Raw genomic sequence first — 26,365 nt, forward strand, 5'->3', positions numbered from 1 at the left:
GTTGTAAAAAATAAAAAAAAAAGATAAGAAGCAACAATAAATTAAAAACGACAGTAGAAAACTCTTAGAAACTCTCAGAGGTAAACAATTGTGTGCAGTTTCCAGTTTCCTTTGGACTACACATAACCAGCGGCTTAGTATTGTGTTCTTACGAGCAGTGGTTAGTTAAGCGATTAATTAACAACACAACGGGTGGATACAGGCATCAAAACGAGCAAACCCCCTCGGGAGAGCAGCCACGACGACAGTGGGGAGTGACGTTTGATTTGTCCAAAAGAAGCTCGCAGGAAGTGACGCCTCCCTGTACGCGACGGGCGGGATATCCGCAGTAGTAAGCTAACTAATAACATGGCGAAGACTTACGATTACTTGTTTAAACTACTTTTAATCGGCGATTCCGGCGTTGGGAAGACCTGCGTGCTTTTCAGATTTTCAGAAGATGCCTTCAACTCAACGTTTATCTCCACGATAGGTGGGTAAAAGCCGAATTATCGGTGTGGTTTTGGACGAAAAGAGACATAGGAGTAGCCCATCCCGACAGGCTAATTCTGCTAACTTTTCTGGCTAGCATTCATATTGTACTACAGGCTAGTCAGGAAGCTTTCAACCGGCTAGTTAGAGGGGATTTCTAGAAACCTCACAGACGTTGTAACCGGCCTGAATATTTGGCAACCTCAAATATATGTGATTTCCATGAGAATGTACCCCACCTGACATTTTTATCGTAATAAATACTTTTAACAGGGGTAAACTGAGCTAGCATGCTTCAAAGCTAACAGTGATAGTTGGCACTGTCATTTCCCTTATGAAAGTCTGCCCTGTACTTCGCACTCATGCTGCCAACGTTACAAAAGTGTGAATTATCTCGTGCATTAAAAACAGATATTGTTACTGTCTGTGGGGTGGTCAGGCAAAGTTTGTGGTGCTTCTAAAAGACAACAATTGATGTGACTTTTTTTCTTCAGGTATTGACTTCAAAATCAGAACAATAGAATTAGATGGAAAGAAGATCAAGCTACAGATATGGTAAGATAGACAAGTCCATAAATTGTCTTCATCTGACAGGGTTTGGTGATGGATGACAGTGATATTAAGCTGCCTTCAAACTGAAAGTCAGCAGCATAATTCAGCATGCCTGCACTCTTTACTGTTTAGAATAATTGTTCTAAACTGAGAAGCATTTCTGATGAAGAAGCATTTCAGTATGATGCAATGCAATTTAACAGCAACACAAACTAATTTAAATTAGAAATGTATTATTTAAATTATTTAAATCAGAAAGAATGTTTCACAACAATGTTATTGTTAAAAACAGGTATTTACTTGTATTTACTTATTTACATGATCACTGCCATAGCTGTATTTTCTGTGTGTATTTATTAACCCACAGATGGGAAGTTCCCAATCAAACAGACTCTTTGTACTCCCCACATTTGGTCTGGCCACCATTGTTCTAACCCTTCTTAGGGTTAATGTTAAGTCTTACCCTAAATCTAATCCTGTATATTTTAGAGAAAGACAAAAAGTACTCGATATTCTTAGAATTATTTTCTTTGTCCCCCTATTCCTTAGACTTAAGAGAAATTCAAAAGCAAAATACCACACAGCCTTGGCTTGGGTACCTAGCGTCACAAACGATAATGACCTCACATTGTTGGTGTTAGCTGAACAAGTTAGTGTATAACTGCTGGACAGTATCTACTACTGTAACTGACCAGAATAGGATTGTGTCAAGCAAGGAAATTCACCAACACTTGTATGGAACACTTGGAAACTTGGTCCTGCTCCCTATTTTGTATGCTTTTAAAAAATCTCTAAAAAAAAAAAAGCTGTTATACCTTTAATGTGTTCTGTGAGGACAGTTAACAGATGTGTCTTCTGTGTAGGGATACAGCAGGACAGGAGAGGTTCAGGACTATCACAACAGCCTACTACAGAGGAGCCATGGTAAGTTGCATCGTCAGCCTTTCAGATGATACATTAGCTGAGATAATCTCTGGGAATGGAGTAGGTGAAATGATGTATGTACTGCAGCATAAACCTCTACTAGAACCACACCCCACATTGTTGTTAATGCCGTGTACACCTGAAAAATCAGGTGCGCTCACTACAGCACCTTGGCAGTTTTTGCTAGTCCCTCCTACAAGCATACAGTTAGTATGCTTGTATTTGTAAACCTAATTGGACCTTCTTACCTTTGACCACAGTCCTTTTACTTTGCTCCAACACAACATAATTCATCACCAGTCGACAGTATTTTATCTCAGTTTCGTTTTATTGACATAGTACTAATTAATAACAAGTGGTTATCTCACAGTGGTTACATGAGCTGCATATTTTCATTAGAGTTGATTTTCAGCTCTGTTTCTGTGGATCAGATAGATTTAAGAAGTACAGCACTGATCTTAGGTTACTGTGTTTTCTTATGTCTTCTGCTCTATGACCTCTGCAGGGCATCATGTTAGTGTATGACATTACCAATGAGAAGTCCTTTGAAAACATCAAGAACTGGATACGGAATATAGAAGAGGTAAAAACCTTGCATTACTCGTACTTTTCTAGTTCTTTCTGTTCAGATTTGTTCCTCTTTGGTTAATTATTGATTGTGATCTTCTACAAAGTGCTATAGAGTAACGCTGTAGTTTTGATTCAGTTTCTGTTACGATTAAAATTATTATACCCAGATAATTAAGATACAGCCGTTATTGTGCTAGGCCCTGTTTTGCAGGAACCCTCTTGTTTTGCCTTCTGCACATCCTTCTCCTTGTAATTGTGTCAACAAATACAAGTCCAAATCCTCCTGCAGGGCTACGTTTATTTAAGCAGCTTAATCTATTTGGGTTTTACAGAATAATTGTTATTATAATTTTTGTGTTAGGGCTCAAATTGGTATCAAATCTGAATTTCTAAGTGCTTAGAATATCAATTTGGACACTAGCTGATGTTTATGCCCATGTTTTGCATTGTTATTTGTTATTCATTCTCTCTTTTGTACCAGAGAAGCAAAATTATAATTATAATGTAATAGCAGAACTATTTTAATGTTACTACATTAAATGTAAACTTACAGATTCATGCAAAAGTTTTAATCATTCATGATGAAGATTTTTTTGGTGAAAAAATAAATAAATAAAAATCCAGAGGCCTTCTTCGTCAGCCTTATAAATAACCGACACAGTATTTAATGAGTATAAAATACACAGCAGATAAACATCAACATCAGTTACCTTTAATAACAATGTTCTTATTGACTGGTGAGCTGGTGGCATTGAACAAGGTGAAAACATACCAGTATATTCTTAGTATATATGAGGTAGCTTTCCCACCTGTTCACCACGAGTTTCTTTTCCACAGCATGCATCAGCAGACGTGGAAAGGATGGTCCTCGGGAATAAGTGTGACGTTAATGACAAGCGTCAAGTGTCCAAAGAAAGAGGAGAGAAGGTGGGAATTGATTTGTCGGTGATAATGTTACTCTGAGGTCCCTGCGATATAAAAGTAGTGTCTGAATAGTCCCGCTAATGACTCTTTTCTTCTGCTGTCAGCTGGCGCTGGAGTACGGTATCAAATTTATGGAGACCAGTGCGAAGGCGAACATCAACGTGGAGAATGTGAGTTCAGTTTTCAGTAATTACTTGCTAGTTGTTGAAAGTGGTGTTGTGGAAGATGGCCAGCTTAATTTATGTTTTTACTGTGTAAAACTAGGGGACAGCACATGTGCGACAGTTCAGATGTTAAATCTTTTTTAACTCTTGGAATCCACACCGGACAACGACACGATTGTACTTGGTTCAATATATTAGCAGGAAGTGGGGTCAAGCAGCTCTATCAGAATATTACAAGCATACCTAAAACCAAATATTTATACGTTATAAGAAAAAGAAATATTATTATTATTATTATTATTATTATTATTATTACTATATAATTATTAATACTTATTTATCCCAAATGTTGGGAAATGACTTTGATACTCTTAGCTAAATTTTTCTTTGAAGTATAAACGACGTGACTAAATATATAGGTAGAATATAACAGTTCAAAATAACTTTGAAAGGTAAAGTACTACAGATCCAATAAATCAAAACTTTTAATATGATCAAATAATGATCTTAAATCCTTCTTTTAATTCTTTGTTTAACAGGGACCGTGCAGTTTAACATAGTCCAAATATAAAACATGAAACTGATGTATTGCACATAAGTTTATAGCTATTGCTAATTTCTAACTATTGTCCCTTGTTGGGCTTAGATTCATAATACACAAAGTTACAACATTCAATTACATGAAAACCAAAATACACCATGAATACGACTACAGTTAATAAACAATGTAAAAAAGAAGGAGATCATTTTATCTGAAATGAATGTGGCTATTATGGCATGACATGGTTAAGAGTTTCTGTGTCTTTAAACACATTAGAGAAAGTTTCCAGCTGCAGTGTGGTCAGAATCCATTAATCATGCACAGCCACAGAATCCAAACCTTTTGCTCCTTCAAAGAGATACAAAGAGATATAGCAAAGATGAATTCCTTCATCGAGTAATTTTGTCGCATTCCAGCAGCTAGTAATTCAGTATTCAGGCCGCAGGAATGTTTCTGAGCATTGACACGACTGGGATTTCCCCAATTTTCAATCGTAATAAGTGTAATCCCTCCACATATCATCTTACTGCTCAGATTAATATCCCTGTCTCCCTCAAAGTCCTAAAGCCAGAGGCAAGGAAGTCTGAGTGCAGCACACCAAACTGCCCTCACTGGCTTTCCTCTGGTCTTGGGGCGTTTTCACATGCATATGCACTTTGTTGTAAACTCGTAGCTTTTCCTTGTTTTTTGGTATTCGGTTTCTTTTCACATGGAGAAAACTCCAACCAAACCAAATGCGGAACTATAAAATACACAAGAACTATCAGTTTGCGCCACAGACACATCTGGACAATAAACAAATACAGGATGAAGGTAAATGGCCTGTATTTATATAGCGCTTTACTAGTCCCTAAGGACCCCAAAGCGCTTTAAACATTCAGTCATCCACACATTCACACACTGGTGATGGCAGCTACATTGTAGCCACAGCCGCCCTGGGGCGCACTGACAGTGGATAACAGGGAGAGTTTAGTTAGCCCTCACTTCATTTCGTGGTTGATTACTACAGTTTTTGCCCTCGGCACATGTGTGGTACTCGCAAACTTGCAGCCTACACGTTGTAGTTGGGTCAAACGACCTCCTCCAAAGAGTCTCGGTGTGGTTGTTCTGAGCTGTGCCTGAATCTAATCACCGTGTTCAAAACCGCACAAACAAACCACCCTAAAGAGGAAAATGAATTATTAATAGAGCACTTTTTAAAAGCACGTTTGCCATAGAAGGCACCAAAACAACACACAATACATCCAATGAAACATTGATTATTTTTGATGTTTTAAGATAAGATAAGACTTTATTGATCCCACAACGGGGAAATTTTTGCATCACCTCAGCTCAGGGACAGATATCAGAAGGAAATACAAAAATACAAATAAGTACAATCAATGAAAAAAGTAAGATAATACACTATATACAATGGTAGCATACACAGTATGTGATTATGGATATAGTTGGAAATATGGAAGACATAAACTAGCTTGGAAGGTCATGGAAGGTCCATTATGCATGAAGTGGTGACTGTGGATGTTCACAGTGTCCAGTGACTTATGATATTGTGATTGAGGAGGTTTTCATTATTCTAATAATAAATAGAGGGTAATAAGAAACCACTCTGAGTTAAAAGCCAAACAAAATAAAAAAAATGAGTTATTGTCCAAACACTTTAGATTCCCTGTGATAATTGCTGGAACACTTGTTTGTTTCCTCCTGTTGTTTGGGATTACATCGTCTTGTTGTTTATTATTTATTTCTTAGTGATAATTGTACTGAATTATTACTTCAATGCGGTGTAATGATCTTATATGTTCTGTTTTGTGTTTTTGTTTTTTGGTCTGCAGGCCTTCTTAACGCTTGCCAGAGACATTAAGGCAAAAATGGACAAGAAGCTGGTAAGAAAGTAGAGAAGTGAAAACTCTATTAATAGCTTACCCACAGTAGTTTCAGTAGGTATGGTGTTTTCTGCTGTCTGCATGTTTTCCTAATTAATGGGCTTTAACATTTGTGCATTTTAGGAGGGAAACAACCCACAGGGCAGCAATCAAGGAGTAAAGATTACAGAACAACCCAAGAAGAGCAGTTTCTTCCGCTGCACGCTGCTGTGAGAAGACGAGTGCGTCGGCAACCACCATCGCCTTAACCGTGTCCCCCCACTGGACATAACTGGACAGAGCACACGCTGATCTCTGTTTTATCCTTCTTCATTTGTCTTCCTCCTCCTTCTGATTTGTCCCGTCATTATGTAATTAGGAAAAGGAAAAGTCTACCCCCCCGCCTTGGTTTACCAGTCTTCCTTTAATACCTGTGGATCTAACTGCTGTGGGCTCTGTTACATATTTAATCTCATTTCTTTTTTCTCCCCCATTAATTAATATTTTGAGTGTAGGCACAAGAGTGAAAGATGCTTAATGGTCACGTCCTTAAATACTAAGAAAGATTCAACCTTTCGGCAGTGACGGATAATAATTAAGGGATTCGTTCATCAAATTTGAGAGTTTTAATATCTACGTAACTAAAGAGGCTAATTTTTTAAGCAGCCGTTTCCTGAGTTTATCATGTTCAAAAGCTGATTGTGCACAGCTAAATACCATATGGATTGGATACAAAAAAATCTTAGAGATTAAGGACGTTGCATGTACAACATTGCCAAAACTCTGTGCACAGAAGAGCACTAACCAGAGGAGAAAGAGAAGTGGGAGACCTCAGTGCCCAGCTGAACAACAACAGGACAAGTCTGAGAAACACAGAGAAACGCCTCACAGTTCCTCATCTGGCAGCTTTTTAAAAGAATGTATTTGTCTAGACTAGTTTTGAAGTGAGTAGGAAGTGCCGTTGCATTTCTTTGAACAAGAATATAACTTTTTCAGGTGCGTTTTGAGCCTTTAATCCAACACAAAGGCTGATTCTCCCGACGCTGAACTAGCCGCATTGTTTGCTTCTTTAGTCAGCACAGCATTCTTCAGCTTCTTACATGATAAACTTGCGTTAGGTGACACGATGCAACATTCGAAGCCAGAGGCGATGGTTGCTGAAAACAGGTTCCTGATGAATCATTCCATTTATCATTAATTTAATGTGCTATTACGCTATTACATAAAAACAAATATCCTTTTCTTTCAACAGGAAGGACGGTCCCCAGTCACCATAAACCTTTAGGCACCACATTATACTTAAAGAATACGTGTATTACACTCATTTGTTTTTCTAATATTTCGATTGTCACCTGTGCTTCCAAAGTGATGCGTACAATCCCTGAACCCCACACACACAAGATATTATACTAGATATTTGTCCTGACAGGGTGGTCTAGCTCTTTCCTTACTGTCCAAATCTATGTAAATGCATCGTGTTAATATATATATATAATTGATTATGATTTACCATATTACACAGTAATGCCAGCACATGTCACTCATCATATCCACAGTGGGGTTTACGTGTCCTTTCTTCTCGTGTCTTCTGCTAAAACATTCCAGTTCTCTTTAATGTGCAATGTAATGTATGGAAGAGCCCTGATTTTTCTCTTGTGTTCACATGTCTGCAGTAGGTTTGGGTTTTTAGAAGGGGGGGTAATTTAAGGGCACACACATGCTCCTTTTTGATGTTGCTTTCCACACCGTTTTAGCAATACCTACACTGACCACCTGGAGGCAACTTCAGCTACACAGCAGAAAATGTCACAGCAATGGTGGAAGTGGGGTTTTATGCATTTGTACTCGTTCCGGTTGTCTGTTCCAATGGGGGAACATAAACACAACTGTTTCCTGGGCCTTGGATATGTGCTGTGCTGTAGCAGTATTTATGGAGTGAAAGAAATCATAGCACCAAAATGACAAAGTGCCCTTTTATGTTCTTCTTGATTATGCACTTTTCTTCCTTTTTCTTTCTGTTTTGGAAAAAAAAAGATTTCTTAACATTTATTGTCTGTGTTTATTGCAAGTCTTAACTGAAAGCAAATCATTTGCATGCACAAGATTTCCACAGAGCCTCTCTGGGCTTCTTTAAAACATCTGAGCACTGAAACCAGAAATCTAGAGATTTTCTTTTTGTTTTCACAACATTTTTTTTGTTTGTTTGTTTATGCATTCGCGTATCTTCTGATGCTTTTGGAAACCACCTTCTTCCACCTCTCCTCCTGTGTTGTTTTGGTCCAGTATTACGACCATCTAATCTATGCATTCTTGGTGCGTAGGAAACCTCAAAAGGCTTTGCACAGTTGACTTAATGAGCTTTATTTGAGATTAGAATTGTGCAGAGGATCCTTGATCTTGTTTTATTATTTTCTGCTGTCACTCCATGCAATTACACCGAGAGCTCATCAGAGGACGAAAAATAGGAAATTGAGCAAATCACGTCAAAGGCCAGATAAGCACGTCCTTTGAAGCGGTGCTGAAGAGTCATCGAATCAAACCTGTAACAAAACGGTTTCCCTGTGGATTTAAGGAAATGTCAGCTTTGCTGGTTTAAATTTGTTTCGGCTGTTTCTTAAAATCACTCTCAGTTAAAATCAGTTCACAGCTTGATGAAAATTCAGCATTGTGAGCTACAGTCTGCCGTTGCTTTATTCTGTAATTCTCTCCCAAATGTGACAGTTCTGTGTTCACATATCTTAAGCATTCCTGAACTACAATTGGCTTTCTTTGCTGATTACTGATGGGCTTCATGTGGAATAAAGTAAATAATTCAGCAATTGTAAATAAGATCTACAATGATTGTACTGTAGTTTCATAAATCTTATTGATCTACACTTTTTGTAGATATGTGTACTTTTGATGATTTATTAAAAATGAGATTCTTATATGTGTCCAGTATGTTTTTCTGTGCAAAAACACAAAACATTTGCAGGACAAGTACTCTTGATGTTTTTCTTTAATTTATAAACAATTAGCATTACATTCAGTGTAGGTACGCCTGTTCAGCTGGTTGTTGATGCATCTAACCAATCACATGGCAGCACCTCAATGCATTTAGGCATGTAGTCAAGGTCAAGATGACCTGTTCAAACTGACAGATGCTGTCCCCACTGCTGTTCTGCATAGGCCTGAACCGCCCAGGCTAGATTATTAACATGACTACGGACAGTGTTGGGGAGTAACGGAATACATGTACCGCCGTTACGTATTTAAAATACAAAATATGAGTAACTGTATTCCGTTACAGTTACCGTTTAAAAATGTGGTATTTAGAATACAGTTACTTTGTTGAAATAAATGGATTACACGGCGGTACTTCCCTGTTTCATATTGTCGCGGGTCAGGCCTGTTTGGGTTTTGTTTGACAGCTACGTTCTGCTGTTCCAGGCGGCAGTGTTACGGTTGCCATGGTTACAGGGTCACGCTCTCTCTCTGCGTGTTTCCTGGGTGAGAGAGGCCTTTTTGTTGTTGTTGTGCTAAGCTAATAGGCAGAATGCTACAGGTATAGCTCTAAAGAATGTAGCATCATAGGCAGTGTAGTCCGTGCTGCAGGGAGAATGGACTGCCATACCCGTTATGTGTCTGTGAGCGAGGGAGGGAGAAAAAGGAAAAGTACGAGCTGTCATCGAGCAAAAACGGGAGGTGGAAGCATGTAAATATAATAATAACCACTGCAGCCAAGAAGAGAGCCTGACGAGCCCAGTTGTAAGTAAGCTATTAAGACTCGACTGTACACCGTGTTCGTGTTTTCCTCCGAAACAATAAGTTCCGTTGGAGCAGCCTTTCAAGCCTCTCTCTGTCTCTGCTAGCAAAGTTGACCCAGACAACAAAGTAAAGCTATTTTTCGGCTACGAGCCCCACACGAACCTGAAGTATTAGTCAGAGGTCCCTTAACTACGGTTCGGAGCCGCGGACCTTCGGTAACATTAATAAATCACAGCAATAGTACATTCATGTAGTTGTAAACAGCATGATAATATATTAAGTAATCCAAAGTATTCAGAATACGTTACTCTCATTGAGTAACGTAACGGAATACGTTACAGAATACATTTTGGGGCACGTATTCTGTAATCTGTAATGGAATACATTTTAAAAGTGACCTTCCCAACACTGACTACGGATACCGACTACAGGATGGCACAATTGTTATCCTCTACATCAAGCTGTATGCCAGGAGTAAATGAGACATATTGCAATGTCATTCAGACTGGAAACGTGTAACAAAGAGAGGGAAGATGGTTAGAAATGAGAGGATTGCACTACCAGAAGACGACACCGAGGACAGCTACAAGTACCTGGCAATTGGGAACCACGAAGAGGCCACTAGGAAAGCCGCAACCACCAAATACCTGCAGAAAGTAAGCAAGTCCTGAGCAGTCAGATGCCCGGCTCGGATAATCAGCTGGCTAAAGGATGAGATGGAATTCCAGCACCCTGAGACTGTCTGCTAAGAAGAAGGAAGGCCGAGGACTAGTGAGTATCAGAACCACCATCCAGGATGAAACGGCAAACATCCATGAGTACACTGAAGTAAATACCTCAGCATTGACCCCAAACTGGGTAAGTGGCTCCAACAGATCCAGAGCACAGTCCCATAAACAGAATTAATATATATACACTGTATATGTCATCATATATCATCAATTGGTTTACTGTTTGCACCATGACACCAGTACAAATTGAAATTTTTGGTTCCTATAATCCAGTTTCTCTGAAATCTATTTATTGATGTTTTCCCATCCATGATGTAGAGTTTTGCATTGCAAATGAATCTGCCACTCTACCACATGGTAATATGCAAATGTGTACGGCATTGAAGTGGCGCAAAAACTGCAGAGCAGAGCAGCCTCATATTATCACGGAGAGATTTGTGGAGTCAGCATGCCATCTATTCCACACCCTCTGTAAGCAAGCGTATTGTACTCGTGCACTTCCTCCTGAGCCTTACAAACAGGGAAAGAATATGCCCGCAGTCTGAGCCGCAGCTCTCACTTTAGTCAGCTGATGGATGATTAGACTGAGGTTACTTCTCCCTGCCGCGTTCTCCTCTCTGATGTGGTTTATTTTCTTCTCTATCAGTAGTTGGCAGTTTAAAATGCTGGTTTACAATAGGGGCCTGTTTGCTTGAGGAGAAGACATATGAGCATTAGTGGTTCCCTGATAACTTTCTTCACCAAGGTTTGGAAAAAAAACTTATTTTTCATAAAATTGTGGAGGAGGTGGAGTGCGTAGGTGGGGGCACTTTGTGTATAAATGGAGAAGAGCCCCGCAGAAAGATTTGCACTGGAGCTCAACACTCCTGCTTCACACCAGAAAGACTTTGACCTTTGTTCTGACTTTTTTCTTTTTAACAATCGTCAGGTGGGCGGTGGATTTTCTCTGAAGCGGATGTCGATATTACAGGAATTTTTTTTTTTTTATTGAATCATAAATCAGTTAATAAGTCACCTATTATGCCTGAAAGCAGGATCTATTTTTCTTTAAAAGGTGCTCACCTGTCTATCAAGCACTGCATATAAAAACAAATATGTTTTTACTTACTTTTTACTAACTAAGTCCCATAAAATGCTGTGGGATGCGGATGTACTGCATGTCGTCAGTGACGTCTAAGAAGTTTCCCAGATGTAAATCGTTTTTCGGCACTCCGTAATAATCTGGCCCTGGAGTAACGTGGGACAGCTGGAAAGTACTGATAAAGTCATTTGAGGTTTTCTGTTGTTGTTGCTTAAAATCACTCAGACTGTAGCCTCTCCTTTCACTTGTGTTTTATCTCCAATCTGTTAAGTCAGAACAATCACTTGAAGGTCATTTTCTCCACAGCTTTGCGCATGTGTGCTCGTGTGCGTACAGCCACAGATACAATCAAGACATGCAACTTCAGCCTTAACGTATGTGGAGTATCTGAATAATTTAATTTCTTATTTAGTGATGTTATTCAGTGTTTTTTCTATGTGTCTCTTTAAAAAAAACTATTCTACTGTACTTAAAAATTTACTGTATTCTACTTGGATCGATAGGGTTTTGGCCCCGCCCCCAGACACGTTTTTTCAGGTGCGCGAGCTCAGCCGTGTCATTCTATCTCGGAGCTGCCAGACAGGGTGAGTAACTTTTCCTATGAGTTTATATTTGACGCCAGAAGCAACATTTTTGAGTTTTATTCACAAAATCAGTATTCTGTAATGAATTATGTGTTTATATTGCAAATTTAAGATGAATTCACAAATATAATTGATAAAGTCTTACAACAGGTACTGCTGTAAACAAAAGTATTAGTGAGTAGACTCCATCCTTTAGCTCTTTGCCATTTTACAGGAAAACTGCATTATGTTTGAGATTGTTAAAATGCACGGGAACTAATAATAATTCACCTGAGGAACTGTTGATAGACATCACAGAGCACTTCACCTGAAACAGGAACAATGAATATTTAAAATGCATATTAACACCCAGCTTTCATACCTGTATGTGGTCTGTACTGCAGGTGCGTAGTTAATGTACAGACTAAATAAACTAACTTCTTCATTTGCAGGTCTTTGTGCTCAGTGACTTTTCCATTAGCCATAACTGTCGATTAAATGAACCATTACGCAGGAGGATGGAGGGAAGTCAGACGTTTCAGGGACAACGTGATCCTTACACCTGGTTCACAGAGTCTCAGCTCCAGTCTGTCATCAGGAACGGTGTAGTCCCCGAGTGGTTTCATGGGATCATTTCCAGAAAGTAAGTTTATGAGATATATAATTGTGCTCGCATTATCATTATAAAAGAACATTAGGTTATTCCAGCTTTCCAGGACCCTTCAACCCCAGAAACAACCCTGATAACTCATAAACTACAAGGTCATTCTAAATGTGGGTCTTGCACAATAAAAATGTAAAACCATTAGTGGCAACATCATCAATGTTAAAGGCTTCATCACTTGCAAAACTAAAAATGTGGTCTATATGATACAGTGCCTATGTGATGCAACATCTATAGGAGAAACATCTCTGAAAGAACAAATTAATGAACATTTAAGTTCTGCAAAGAGGAATAATTTAACCAGTCCTGTTGCAAGACATTTTATGAAAAACATCGCAGCTTGCCTTTATTTTTTTATAGCCATTGAAACCATTAAGCCCAGTCAAAGAGTCGGTGATATAAACTTTATCAGGGAAAAGACAGAAGCATTCTGGATATTTTGTTTAAAGAGTTTATTTCCTGCAGGTATGAATAAGAATCTATTTTGTTTTTATGTTTTTAATTAGATTTTCTAATACTAATGTTTTTTTTTTTAAATAAATATATGAGTGAATGTGTGATTGGTTTCTGCAGTATACTGTTTTATTTAAACACACACTGTTTGGTATTTTGTAATGACCCTGATGAAGGCCGCACGTCTTCACCTCATATTATACCTATATCATTACCTTCCATCTACTCCAGTGGAAGGCAAACAGTCCAAAATATGAGGAGCTAAGACTGAAAGACATCAGTTTTCATGACCTGATGTGATTGTCTAACTGACTGAACATTTTGTAAATGCTACATTTCTTTATTAATGTTTATTAAACTGTTAAATCGCTCACATGCCACGATGTTCCAATATTTCTGGGAAAGCACAGGGTTAGACTCTTTTTCTCTCAACCTCCCATCTAATAGCCTTTGAACATCTAGGCACAAATATGTGTCAGCAGAGATTTGCATTTACTTTTCCTATAGTTTTTTTTACTCTATTTTTAGGCGGTGAGACTGAAACTAATCTTTCACTCTGCAGGTTTACTTTGGTCACTATACAGTAATGGTTGATGCACTCAGCTAGCATGTGAAAGATCCCTGGTTCCATCCTGGAGGGAGACTCAAATCCCTTTAGGGATACAGCGAAGATACCTAACGTCATGACCTCTTGTGAATAAGGGAACAGCTGAAAGTAGCTTACTTCACTTAATATGAGACCAAACCTGTGCTGTACAATTGCACTATGATGATTATATGGGATGTATTGCACAATTACCATGTTTTAAAGCTGTAGATCAGTTATTAAATATAGCTGGAAAAAGGACTGGTATACTTTTGATAGTTTAGTATCTTTAATTATGGTGACAGAGCAGTTAGCACTGTTGCACAGGAAGACCAGCTGGTCTGCATGTTTTTCCTTTGACTGTGCTGGTTCTGTCCGGGTACTCTGGCTTCCTGCAGCAGTTCAAAGACATGCATGTTAGACTAGCTGGTGATTCTAAATTGGTTGTAGGTGTGAACTTTCACTATGTCATATGATGTCATATGATATACAAAAGCAATTTGTAGAATATGCCCAAAGGCCAGGCTGATTCCCACTATGATGTGATTCACATTTTAGTGACAGCTATGGTTTATAAATAACCCCAAACCATAAAATGTAAAGATTGAAGTGCATGCATGAAAGAGGCCTTTGTTTGTGGTCCTTTGTGTAGGACAGCAGAGGAACTGCTAATGGCTAAGCCACCGGGTTACTTCCTCATCAGAGTCAGTGAGAGCAGGATCGGCTACACTCTCTCGTATCGGTGAGTGTTTTCAGCATGACGGAAACCTTATTTTTAAAGTAATGTGCTCACACACTTAGTCACCCTGACGCTCCACTCTGTTCACTCTAATGTACTGACCAATCAGTGCCGAGGACCGCTGCAGACACTTTATGATTGATGCACTGGAACACGGCTCTTACATCATAGTGGGGGAAAACAGGTATCACCGGTTTCTGCATGACCTGGTGGACTTTCATCGTAGAACTCCCATCATGCCTTTCACTCAAGTGCTGACTGTTCCTTGTGGACAGGTGAGAAAATGTGCTTGTCTCAACTGCATTCATGCTTTTTTATGTCATTGTAAACTACAGGTTTACTTTGTAGTACATTATATAAGCTCAGGATAAGCTAATCAAGCTAAGCTAAGTAAGATTAATTGTGTAAACTACAATAAAACATCTGTGCTGTAACTTTTCTACGTCTTCTCAGGCTTCTAATGACAAGACTGACTATGCAGAACTACTGTTTCGCTCAAGAGGTCCAGACTCCAGGGCCAGTTTGCCACCAAACAACTTCCAGGTTCCCAGCAGAAATCCACCAGGGTCAAGAGAGGATATCCCACCTGCCCTTCCTCACCGCCCAAATCATTTGGGAAACTCACCAATTTTGCCTCCAAAAAGCCAAACAAATAGACTCTACCCTTCTTTGGAAGATGAGTTTCAACACAATACCTCTCAACCACCAGCACTGGTAAAAATGGCCTTGAAAACTATTGTTCAAGCTAAAGATATCCGTACATTGTCTGATAAAGTTAAGGTTAAAAGATTTTAATCTAAAAAGCTTTTCGTTGCAGTTAGCATCCTTTTATACGAATCTAAAGAATAAGTATCAATGAGCTACTTGCTGTGAGTGACTGAGAAGTCTAGATATTTGACAAATTAGAAGTAAATGTAACCCTGAGTGTTGATGGATTTGTGGTGATGCACATTTGAGATGAGGTTTTCATTAACTTTAAAAATAAGTAAAGAGATCTAAAAATAAATAAAAAAAATTTAAGTTTGTCTTTATGTTCATCTGCAGCCTGTCCCAACACCCAGGAAGAAATATACATGTGATAATCCTCCATCCAACCAGCCTCCCGAAGTCCCTTTTCGAGACTGCATGGCTCTGAAGCAGAATCAGGCTGTCAGAACAGGCTCTGCTCCTGAGAATCTGCCCACGTTTGCAGGCTCCGAACAACCGCCCACTACCAACAACCAGCAAGCGAGGAATCAAGAAGTAAAGCCGTCAGTCGTCACCAACCTAAAGAACTTCAAGAAGAAATTCCAAAAGAAGAGGGGCCCGTTGCAGGATAATTCATCCGAAGAGATTAACACTGACAGGGGTGAAAATGATGAGCACGAGTACCAGGAGATCACGGGGGGGTTGACCTTTTGTGATCCACCACTTTCCTCCAGCTGCACTCCTGTGAAGCTGACTAATGACATGTTACCCTTAGAATATATGCCACCCCCACCTTTTGCTCCAGGCTACGGACCCACATGAGAAAATAGAGTGCATGAAAATATAGTAAATATCGACAGGTGATCACCTGAAACTATAATAAACAAGTGAGTCAAGTCAAGGAAGAGGGTTAATGTGTACATGTATCCTCATCTGGGCAAAGGAGAGGAAGTGGTAGGCTCCATGCTGGAAAAAATATTGCATTTGTCCAGCCTTTATGATCCTTTATCTTTATGACCTTTATTCGCCTAAAGAGAGGCTTAATGTCAAAGCATTGCACCAGTCTTTCATTCTTAGGATGTGTCTACAACTGGCTAATGCAGACACTGAAACACAGTGAAACAGCTAGACTAGACACAAAATGTGCCTATCAGTTTCTTTAAAGTTTACTAATTAAATCATTCTGTGTGTTTTCTTTTTTCCTCCCTGTTGTATAAGATAACAGAGGTGGGATAGCTGCCTCATCCTGTTTTCTGGATGAGGCTTAGCTTAGCTTTATGCTAAGCTAAGCTAAGCTAAGCCAACAGCTGCCACAGCCTCATAATATTCCTCTTCCTTTAACATTTAGATCGCAAGGAATATTTATTATGCATAAAATTATAGGATAGATTAAACTGCCTCCTTCATGCAAATGTATTTAGTGCCAAATTATATATTCTTTTTTTTTAAAAATGTTTCATACATTAAAAATCTATACAGACAAAAGGTGCCACATTAAAATGAATAATGCAATAAATTTGTTACATAGATGTCTACCGGAAGCCAATTTTCTGCCATCTTTGCATACATGCTTTCAAACTGAGGTTAAAGTTTTTCATATACTTATTTGGTAGGATATTAAAGTCTTAACATGCTCAGGGGAATTTTGTAGCATATGCAAATAAGAAATAACAGCTGCTTTGAGTAAAGGTGGCATGCTGCTGCATCACATGCAGATCTCTGATCAGAAGTGTGATAGAGATGATTTTTTTTACAGGTGGAAACATACAGCAGTGCGCTCTTAAAAACATTATTTTGATTTTATGGCAAATAAAATTATAGCTAGCTAGCTAAAAGAATACAGAGCTAGAAAAAAGCACTTCTAATGTTCATTCTTTATTTCTTGATGCATGCTCAATCAGTAGGTTTTGGTCAGTGGTTGTTGATCAATGGTCATGAGAATTTGCATAATTAAGATTAAGGAACTGACCTCACAGCCCGTTGTTCCTTCAGTGGGCTGGTTTCAGTCATTATGCAAATGTGCTGTTTATAAGATTGGAAACCTGCAGTCAGCTGAGACTGAAGAAGTCACTTGGATGAGTGACCACAAAACGCTACGTCCAGATGAACAGACTCAACTTTGGGAGATTCATGCTTTATTCATCCCTCCACACTGTACTGACAGAAAAGTCTTGTATCATTACGGACTACCATCTAGTGGCAGCAAAACACACAGGATGCTTGCACAATAAGTAGTACAACAGTGTCAACGTGTCTGGCTTTAAATGGTTACTATTTTTGTGTTTTACCGTATTACTTTAAATCAGAAAGAAACATTTACTAATAGCTGAGACTATTTTAAACACGTATATACTCACCAGCGACTGTATGAGTGCTGTATTATATGATTATTATGAGCTTGTGTAAGAGAAAAAATCAGCTTAACAAAAGCAAAAAATCTCAAATATCAACATCTATAAAACACTCATAAATATTTATAAAAATTGTTGGGGTTTTTTGTCTTGATATGGAGGGTTTTTCTAAATATTTTTTGTTATATTGTTTTCTAGAGGAAATTGTATCTATGTGATTGAGCGCAAAAGTAAAGTGAAAAGTAAAGTAAAGCAAAGTTGTACAAAATCCATGATCAAAGTGTAATTAATTTTTGAATATCCTGTCGACTAAGTGCGATCAAGAAAACAGAATCGACCGAGATGTCACTGTTAGCCATTTCGAAAACAGCTGTCGGTGTTCGCCTGAGCAAAGGAGGAGCAAAAACCCCGTAATGAGTTCGATTTGTTTTCATTTCTGTTCAGAGTCATAACGGGACGACTGCCAGCATTTAAACACCGCCCTCCCTGGCTACAAAGGTGAGACAAAACACGCGACTCCGAACGCCTAGGGGTGACGTGACATCATCCCTAAAGCCTTTGGATTCCAGCTCGGGATCTTCCTGCGCTGTTTCATGTAAGGATCTAGGAAGTAGTCCCGCTATCCGAATCGACTTGTCTTTAGTTTTTAAAACAGCAGAAGCGGAAAGTTTCTTCTCTTTATAAGCCAAACAGATCAGCGAGAGTATGTCTTTCGTCCCAGGTCAGCCGGTGACTGCTGTTGTGGTAAGTTTGAGGGCTGTGGCTCTCCACATTTAACCGTACTCTATTGTTCAGCTTCTCACCCGACTTTAGCATCAAACCGTATCGGTGCAAACTCTGAATTAACCAATGTTGGGTAACTATACGCGCTAACCAGCTAACTGGAGTTTTTGCTAACAGCAGGGCGACTTTCTTTGTTTAGCTAAAAGCAGTTGAGTGATAGCAGCTGAACAGATATGAGCACTTTATGTACCCAGTAATGTTAAATTTAACCGAATAACTCATTAAATCACTGCAGCAAAGAACTGGGCACTAACGCGGGACACAAAGAGTGACATGAAGTTGACCGTTAATTAAAAGACAACAGAGTTTATCGTCAGAAAACTGCTGTTAATGAAAATGGGCGTCACCACCTTTGGAAATCAGGCTTCCTGGTCTTCTCCAAAGCTGAAGATCTAGCTGGAGATGGACAGCTGGGATTTTAGCAGGTCTTTGTTGTAGAGCAGAGTGTGTGACAAGCACTAAATTATCAATACTATGAAGTCTGAGCAACTGCTGTGATTTGAGCTAACTGATAAGTCAAGTTTTTCAGAGTCAAATCTTTGTTTAACTTTATATATTTTCATAAATCACTGTTGCTTCATCTTTTTTTGCTTTTATTTGACATTTGCAGCTCAACATTTGTCCCCTCAGAGTCCCTTTTGTATAAATAGACTGAAATATTGATGTAAAAGAGGCATTGCGTTTGATTTGTCCTGATCAAACAAAACAGCAGTCAGTGATTTGTGGGGATTGGATGAGGGTGGATCCATGCCCACCCAATATATCCACCTTGTTGCCTGTGTCCCCTAGCATCAGAGAGTGTGCAGGGGCAATCATAGTCTAGTCAGTTGTGTGTAAGAATCAGTTTCTGTAATGTCTTCTAAAATACATTTTTAATTCTTTAATATAATTCTTTTTAATGATCACTCAGTTGTGCCCCTGCTGGTTGACACACACTTCAGATCAAGCCACCTCCTATAATGAAATACTATAAGATAGAAGTCCTGACTTACGCAATAATTGCGCTACTGTACTATCATTGTTTTTTGTTCAATGTCCTCAAAGGATGTGTGGGTGTGTTTAAATTCCCGTTAATTTTTCAGACATTTTTGAGTCATGAATTCTCTCATACAGGAGGTAGTTGCATAACATTGTACCACACACACACACACACACCCTCTCCAGGGGCCAAAACCTAAAGACATAAATCCAAAAGTTTGTTTTATTTTCAGAATAATGTTTATGATATATCATAGGACCAATAGTAAAACTGCATAACCAATTTAACATAACAACAGCATAACAGACACTCCATGTTTGAGCTTTTCCCCCTGATAATTCAGCTAAGAAAATGTTCAAATATGTAACTTGAATAAATTTTTAGAGGTGATGTCAAATTTTTTTCTGCCTGGAAGTTTCTTGTGGCTCCTTCTTGCACTTATAAAGTTATGAGGAATCGAAAATGCCGGAAAGAAATGTGGCAAATTTTAAATTGCAAAGTTTTGACCTACTTTTTGAACTTTGAGAATTTGTAACGTGAAAAGTTTTTACAGCACAACATCATTCACATAAATTCAGTAAATCTAGTACATTTATTATGCATTAAAAAGTCAGTGGATTCGAAAGGTGGGAATGTATTTTTCTTGCTTTAGTGGCTAGAGTTACATAATTTGAAATAAAATTTATACAGTACATATAAGTATTATGTTACAGGTCTACACAAAAACACCTTTGAAGCAGGTTTACTGTAATACACAAACTTACTAGATGTTTGTTTGTTTGTTTCCATCAAGTCTCGAACAGCTAAATCACCTGTGTTGGCGCGCAGGTACACCTTAGCCCCCTCAAAGCTCTAATCTATATCAGATATTATGAAGAGTCATAATAGACTGGTGTATGCCTTTAATGCACAAATAACAGCTATTAAAAATGTTGTATGAGTTTCAATTCATGTCTATAAAATTATACATCCCTAGCAACCACCTAGCAACAAGCTGAAATTGCCCATTGTTAGCATATAAAGAAAGACTTCTCACTGTGATTGAGTATATCAGTTTGGCAACAGCATGAACACGTCAAAAATACTGTAGCATACACATGCTGACTTTTAAGTCTGCCTGTAGGGTCCTTGTGATTACGCAGACTGTGTGAATCCGGCACATTGAGAAAAGCAGCTCAAGTCATTGTCAGACTTTGGATCAGCCACACTACTGAGAGGCTGTCTGATTATTCACTGTCGCACGCACAGAGCCAGTCTTTGTGTTTGAAGAGTCCCTCTGAGTCATCTTTGTCTGCGATGTAGTGAAACTGCAGCTGCTTGTCAGTGTCAAGGGTAGGGCCCGTTGAAAAGAGTCTGTCTGGACTCGATTTTAAGAAAAAACAGCCTCTGAGATCGATCGTTTGCCTGCGCTGAAATCTAGAAAATGTGTCTGTGGTGATAAGTCGGTGCTTCACTACCTGACGGGAAGATAAGTTGTCCATCTTTCTGTAATTACTGCGATGTGTATGTCAGTTGGGAGTAGAGCAGGGCGATATGACCAAAAATATTTATCACGATATACATTTGAAAATTTGCGATAACGATATAACTGACGGTATAATTGACACCAGACAAAATACTTTACAACTCCACAACTTTATTAGTGCAAAAAACCCCATCAATGTATTTTCACGCAAGCAGCTGTTTTTTTTTTTATGTGCATTAAAGTTATATAAAAATGTAACAGTGCAAATGCAAAATCCTTGCTGACAGTTTAACCAAAAGGCGTTTCCAGTGGAAACTGGCCGACATATCCTCAGCATAACCATGTATAATATCCACAAAACTTAAAAAGAGGTTATACACACACAATGCGGTAATATTATGTTGAAGCACAGTACGTATCACTCCGCGAGGCTCCGCCTACGATAGCCGTAACGCTCCGACAATCCATCAAGCGGTGCGGCTTCGTAGCTTAGCAAAGTCGTACTAAAACATTTGACAGATTTTCGAGCGCCGTGCACATAAAATTGTTTCGAGGTCAGTAAACACAACCAGAATTCATACATAAGGCGCACGGGATTATAAGGGGCACTGTCGATTTTCAGAAAAATCAAAGGATTGATTTTAAGTGTGCCGTATTTTCCAAACAACACGGTAATAACGACGGCCCGCTAGCATGCTCTACCAAAAATTCTGCTTTGTTGTGTTTTTGACAGACAAAAGCTAAACCAGTTCCACACCACTGAAGTTGCAGCATTTTTACAAACCAATTCTGGTTCATCCGTTTCATTCAAGGATTCGCTTTTGCCCTTCTCATTCTGCGTCGCCGCCGTGTGCGTATGTAAACAAAGGCACTGCGCATGCGCGTTTTAGCCATATTCTATCGCGATATTTCATTTTCCTATCGTTGCCCAAAATTACACCGGTATTACTCTGAACGGTATGATATAGCCCAGCCCAAATTGGGAGTTGATATAAAAAATATGCATGCATACCATCATTTCAGTGCTTTTTGGATCGTAATGATTTCCAAGCATGAGCTGCTATATAGGACAATATACACATGGGTTTTAAATGAATGCAGCAAGGGGAAAGTTACAGCTGTGATTATTTACAGTGATGGGAGTAACGGCGTTACTTTTTTCAGTAACGAGTAATCTAACTAATTACTATTCCTATCATTACAACCCCGTTACCGTTAATAACAACAAAATGCAGTGCGGTCGCGTTACTATTTTTCAACAAACGGACGGTTGAAGCTGTGTTCAGCTTACCGCATCTTATATCAGTTGCAGGGAAGTAGCTGTAAGTAATCTGGGCGATACAGCTTTAAGCAGCTGCGTACGCTCCCGCGGACAACAATCACTTTCTGGCAGATGATCACTTTTTGGCACAAACACCTGGAGTTAAGGGGGAAAACAATCCCATGAGTGCTGCTGTTTGACAGAGGAAGAATAAAGTAGTCATGGTAAGCCAATCACACGACCACTTCAAGATGACAAAACAACAAGGTGATATATACCAGTTTTTAAATTGTGTTGATAGGCCACGTAAAACCAGAGTCATGATAAACAATATATACGCGTGTTTTTTCCTCAATAGTTTCGTCACGTTTACTGTCTAAGGACAGCGCAGCGAGCACTCTCTGCTTATGACCAAAAATTAAAAAGACAAAACAAAAAACAGCCCTTTGGTGTTGGTGGAAAAATGCACCATGTCGACCAATCAAAAAATGACATGGCAACATGAGAGAGGGTGACGTTTAGCGTGTTTGGAGTGTGTAGTTAATGTGCTGTCTTGAGTAGTGTTGTGGATAGTTTTGTGTTGTGTGTCAGAGCAATGAGGCGACTGCTGTCTCCAGGTAGAAAACAGGAGGAGTGATACACCTGCTGCTGTCAGACCTGCAGGTATCATGCTGTGATGTTCTCCTTTATAGTGGAAAGAAATTTCATTATTATTATTTTTGGAGTGGCACAAATACTTTGTGTGGCATCTTATTGAATGCAGAACAGCTGATTGTTCTGTAAATAGTTTAAAGTGGTTATAAAAAGGGTAAAAGGTAAATGGCTGCAAATAACTGTTGTTTGCAAAACTTGTGCATATGATTTTAAAATTGACCATTTATATTTGCATTTAAAGTTATGAAACATATTTCAATAAAATTCAGACACATGAGGTTGTGCTGAAAAGGATGATACCAAACAAGGCAAAGTAAATAGTTTTAAAGGTGGGAGGGAAATCAAAAGTAGTCAAAATGGCCAATTATAGCCTGGATCCCAGAGGGTTAAACAACAAGTAACACAATAGTTACTTTTCAAGTAATTAATTACTTTTAGAATCTTGTAACTCAGTTATTAACTCGGTTAGTTTTTTGAAGAAGTAACAAGTAACTATAATTAATTAATTTTTCAAAATAACTTGCCCAACACTGATTATTTATGGGTATGGAAGGGTTTCATTTTTCTACCTTCACAGTGAAGAGTTTTTAATCCGATTGTAGTGAAATGTGAAGGGAAGCAATTGCGTTCTTTCCATGGTCCTGTCAACCTAATTTAACTGGAGTTTATCTTATTAACATTAGCAGCGATGGAAACAAGAACATATTTCAGCAAATGTGACTGAGCAGCACACGAGAAAGCTCGGTGATGAGCCTACCCAATATTTTCCTCAACGGTATTTAATGTTTTTAAATTTGTTTTCTTTTGTTAAACAGGAACGAGTTGAGATTCAGAAGCTGCGGCAAGGAGAGAATCTCATCCTTGGCTTCAGCATCGGAGGAGGGATAGATCAGGACCCCGGGCAGAATCCCTTCTCTGAGGACAAGTCTGACAAAGTGAGCTTATCTGCAGCTATCATGTCTTTACGTGCAGTCTTTTCATTTTGATTCTCTCCCTTTGTTCTTAATAGAATATTTGTAGACAATAGTGATGTAGCCGAAAGGAATAAACCCACGAATGACCCTGTCTTCGGGTCACTGTGGATTTTATTCTTGACAAGACGCTGAATATCCACCCACAAGTTGCCATTGCGCTAAAGCGTAGTGGTACAAGTATCCACAAAGTACTTATCGTTTTGGTTAACTACAGGCCTGAACACGTTACTCATGGCCTCGGGTGGTGACTAAACAAACTCAGCAGAGCCACAGAAAGGAAGACTTCAGGCTTACATTAAGTCATGATGACTGCACTGAAATGCACCAGCTGATTTGTTAGAGAGAAATAAGACTTTGATACTGGCTTCTACACTTTTACTGTTTCCTTTACTAACATATTTTTGAGCATTACAGGAACTTTGTTGTGAGAGATGTCCTCTGTGCCCTTAAATTAACAACAGATCAGGCCTCTGTCCATTTTTCTCTTTATTTTACTTTATTTTACTTTAATGGGACAAAAATAATTTCTTATGCTAGTGTGTCCTTTACTTTAAGCACTTGATGCTTTCCCCCTGGGATCCTCCTCCTGTACTGCCTCCAGACTGGCAGTATTGGAGGCAAAGGCCTTCAGGGATATCCTGTATTATTTTGGACTACCCATTTTAAACCAGACCTGCTCTCCAATTGTGGTAAAAAAAAAAATGAAACGATGAGTTCTTTGTTTTCACAGGGCATTTATGTGACCAGGATATCACCTAAAGGCCCAGCAGACTTGGCCGGCTTGAAGATAGGAGACAAAATAATGCAGGTATGTAGTGAAATGAAGTTTTTCTTTTTGGATAGTTGATCCACAAGATGGCACTGTGTACCTCAGGAGCAGTGCTGTGATGACTTTTACTTTTGTTATTTGATTCTTTTAATTTCAAACTAAGTTCCTTCCTTCTTTCCAGGTGAACGGTTGGGACATGACCATGGTGACTCACGATCAGGCTCGTAAAAAATTAACCAAGAAGAAAGAGGATGTGGTACGACTGCTAGTAACCAGGAAGTCGCTTGAGGACGCTGTCAAACACTCTAAGTGCTCTTATGCCAAACACTAGTGTGGTGGCTCTACTTTCACACAGACTAATGCCATAGCCAAGGAATGAAGACTCACTTGGAGAACACATACTACCCCAAATAGTTGCACAGTGGCCTTTATACTCCAGTAATGCAAAAACAGATAAGTAAACAAACTGAGACAGATCAGTTTGTTCATTCAGATCAGTCTGTAGAAAATGAGACTCTGTTATCTGTTTTGTTTTTTTCTCTCATTTGTGGCATATCCGATTATAACTGATCTCAGTAAATTATGGGAAATAACGCTGCTTGAATAACAGCATTTGAGATATTTGCAGCGATTATCATCTTCATTTGTACTTAAAGCAATTTAAATTAGCATTTGGAGAACATTTAATAGACCGGTTCTTCTGCAAGGAGTGTTAACTCATTTGTCCACCCCCCCCTTTTTTTTTAAAAAAATATAGGTTATTTGGGAACAATCCGAGTTTAATTTGTTTTCCAGCAGCTGACCAAAGTTAAACTGGACACACTGGATACACCCAGAAAAATTCACTGTTGTTTATTCATCTCAGTTAAAGAACCAATATTTTTCTGCCACTAACACAGCAACAAATGCCAAAGTAAAATCAAAGTTTGTGTAATTTAGTATTTCCAGTTTTGTTTTTCTTTAAATAATGGTACAGTATATTGTATAAAATCTATGCAAAAAATGTCAATAGAGCCAATTTCCAATGTGTTTTTTTTTCTTAATGATAATTCTACTGATGCATCACGTTTTTCAAGTTGCATTCAGTCTAACATCCTCTCACCTTATGCATCTGTTAAAGTAACTACACAGCCAGAATAACAGTAAAGGTGTTTCATAGTAACATTACTTCACATGTTGGATGTTTCTGGATGCACACTTGTCAAATGAGCATATTTGCTTCCAGTTACCTTTTTATCGGCTTCAGAAAGAGAACAATGCTTTTTTGTTTGTTTGTTTGTTTGTTTGTTTTTCCTGGAGGAGATGATATTCAGCAGTTGGCTCCACTGAGACTGTTTCGAGGTATAAATAGTTTTGTTTCTTGTCACTGAACAAAAGTCCAGTTTGAAACTGTAAATCAGCCAAGAAGGAGTGAATGTTGTTTGTTAACTTGAAAATGTGCACAGCAGCCTTAAATGTATTAACACTAAGTTTTAATAATTCATTTCCAATTTGCCAGTGTGGTATGATCTCACTAGTGCATCTTTCCTGCAACATGTAATAAATGACACTGGAGATGACTTCTAATAAGTATGTTTGCTATGAAACCTTTTCAGACTGAAACCGATATTCTGCTACATTTCTTTTACTTTTGGGTGAACTTACTTTTTTTTTTTTGGTATGTAAGTTGCTTATAAAATATTAAATTTTTTACAATATTAAACAAGCAATAATCAAGTTTGTAAAATAAATGGTTTGCTCAAATAAAACACCTGTATAACTGTAAAAACAAACAAACATGCTGCTGGTCATTTATTTATTATTGTTTCATACTGTACTGTAGAGTCGATTTACAGGCGCCTGTGGGCCTCTCAGTGTTTTAAATTCA

At 38.6% G+C, this 26,365-nt stretch overlaps 3 protein-coding genes across 5 annotated transcripts; all 3 read left to right on the plus strand.

Annotated features, from left to right (window-relative positions):
- The first annotated feature begins 126 nt into the window (after window positions 1-126).
- On the plus strand, window positions 127-7,302 carry LOC102787786 (ras-related protein Rab-8A). Its single transcript, XM_006800424.3, has 8 exons — window positions 127-472; window positions 966-1,026; window positions 1,887-1,947; window positions 2,453-2,530; window positions 3,355-3,444; window positions 3,546-3,611; window positions 5,982-6,032; window positions 6,156-7,302. Exons 1-8 carry the CDS (start codon window positions 349-351, stop codon window positions 6,243-6,245), a joined length of 621 nt encoding a protein of 206 aa, XP_006800487.1. The 5' UTR covers window positions 127-348; the 3' UTR covers window positions 6,246-7,302.
- Window positions 7,303-9,698: 2,396 nt separating this feature from the next.
- hsh2d (hematopoietic SH2 domain containing) lies at window positions 9,699-16,850 on the plus strand. 3 transcript variants are annotated; one of them, XM_087836128.1, is made up of 8 exons: window positions 9,699-10,620; window positions 11,877-11,944; window positions 12,074-12,154; window positions 12,586-12,776; window positions 14,489-14,578; window positions 14,685-14,850; window positions 15,029-15,289; window positions 15,620-16,850. In XM_087836128.1, the coding sequence occupies exons 1-8, from the start codon at window positions 10,470-10,472 to the stop codon at window positions 16,082-16,084; spliced, it is 1,473 nt and encodes a 490-aa protein (XP_087692254.1). In that variant the 5' UTR covers window positions 9,699-10,469; the 3' UTR covers window positions 16,085-16,850. The 3 variants fall into 3 exon arrangements, with proteins under 3 accessions (XP_087692254.1, XP_087692252.1, XP_087692253.1); XM_087836126.1 differs by having other exon boundaries at window positions 10,548-10,616; XM_087836127.1 differs by lacking the exon at window positions 9,699-10,620 and having other exon boundaries at window positions 11,639-11,944.
- Window positions 16,851-18,157: 1,307 nt separating this feature from the next.
- On the plus strand, window positions 18,158-26,282 carry tax1bp3 (Tax1 (human T-cell leukemia virus type I) binding protein 3). Its single transcript, XM_006800423.3, has 4 exons — window positions 18,158-18,357; window positions 23,571-23,690; window positions 24,460-24,537; window positions 24,680-26,282. Exons 1-4 carry the CDS (start codon window positions 18,319-18,321, stop codon window positions 24,827-24,829), a joined length of 387 nt encoding a protein of 128 aa, XP_006800486.1. The 5' UTR covers window positions 18,158-18,318; the 3' UTR covers window positions 24,830-26,282.
- The last annotated feature ends 83 nt before the right edge of the window (window positions 26,283-26,365 follow it).

This window comes from Neolamprologus brichardi, chromosome 23 (assembly GCF_056152115.1).
Source record: "Neolamprologus brichardi isolate AB-2024 chromosome 23, ASM5615211v1, whole genome shotgun sequence".
NCBI lineage: Eukaryota > Metazoa > Chordata > Actinopteri > Cichliformes > Cichlidae > Neolamprologus > Neolamprologus brichardi.

Excerpts from the sequence above, each read along its gene's own strand:
- LOC102787786 (XM_006800424.3), top strand. The coding sequence starts at position 349 with ATGGCGAAGACTTACGATTACTTGTTTAAACTACTTTTAATCGGCGAT. Across the intron at positions 473-965 it reads AACGTTTATCTCCACGATAG|GTATTGACTTCAAAATCAGA; the intron begins GTGGGTAAAAGC and ends TTTTTTCTTCAG. Across the intron at positions 6,033-6,155 it reads CAAAAATGGACAAGAAGCTG|GAGGGAAACAACCCACAGGG; the intron begins GTAAGAAAGTAG and ends TGTGCATTTTAG.
- hsh2d (XM_087836128.1), top strand. The coding sequence starts at position 10,470 with ATGAGATGGAATTCCAGCACCCTGAGACTGTCTGCTAAGAAGAAGGAA. Across the intron at positions 14,579-14,684 it reads GGCTACACTCTCTCGTATCG|TGCCGAGGACCGCTGCAGAC; the intron begins GTGAGTGTTTTC and ends CTGACCAATCAG. Across the intron at positions 15,290-15,619 it reads CCTCTCAACCACCAGCACTG|CCTGTCCCAACACCCAGGAA; the intron begins GTAAAAATGGCC and ends GTTCATCTGCAG.
- tax1bp3 (XM_006800423.3), top strand. The coding sequence starts at position 18,319 with ATGTCTTTCGTCCCAGGTCAGCCGGTGACTGCTGTTGTG. Across the intron at positions 18,358-23,570 it reads AGCCGGTGACTGCTGTTGTG|GAACGAGTTGAGATTCAGAA; the intron begins GTAAGTTTGAGG and ends TTTGTTAAACAG. Across the intron at positions 24,538-24,679 it reads TAGGAGACAAAATAATGCAG|GTGAACGGTTGGGACATGAC; the intron begins GTATGTAGTGAA and ends CCTTCTTTCCAG.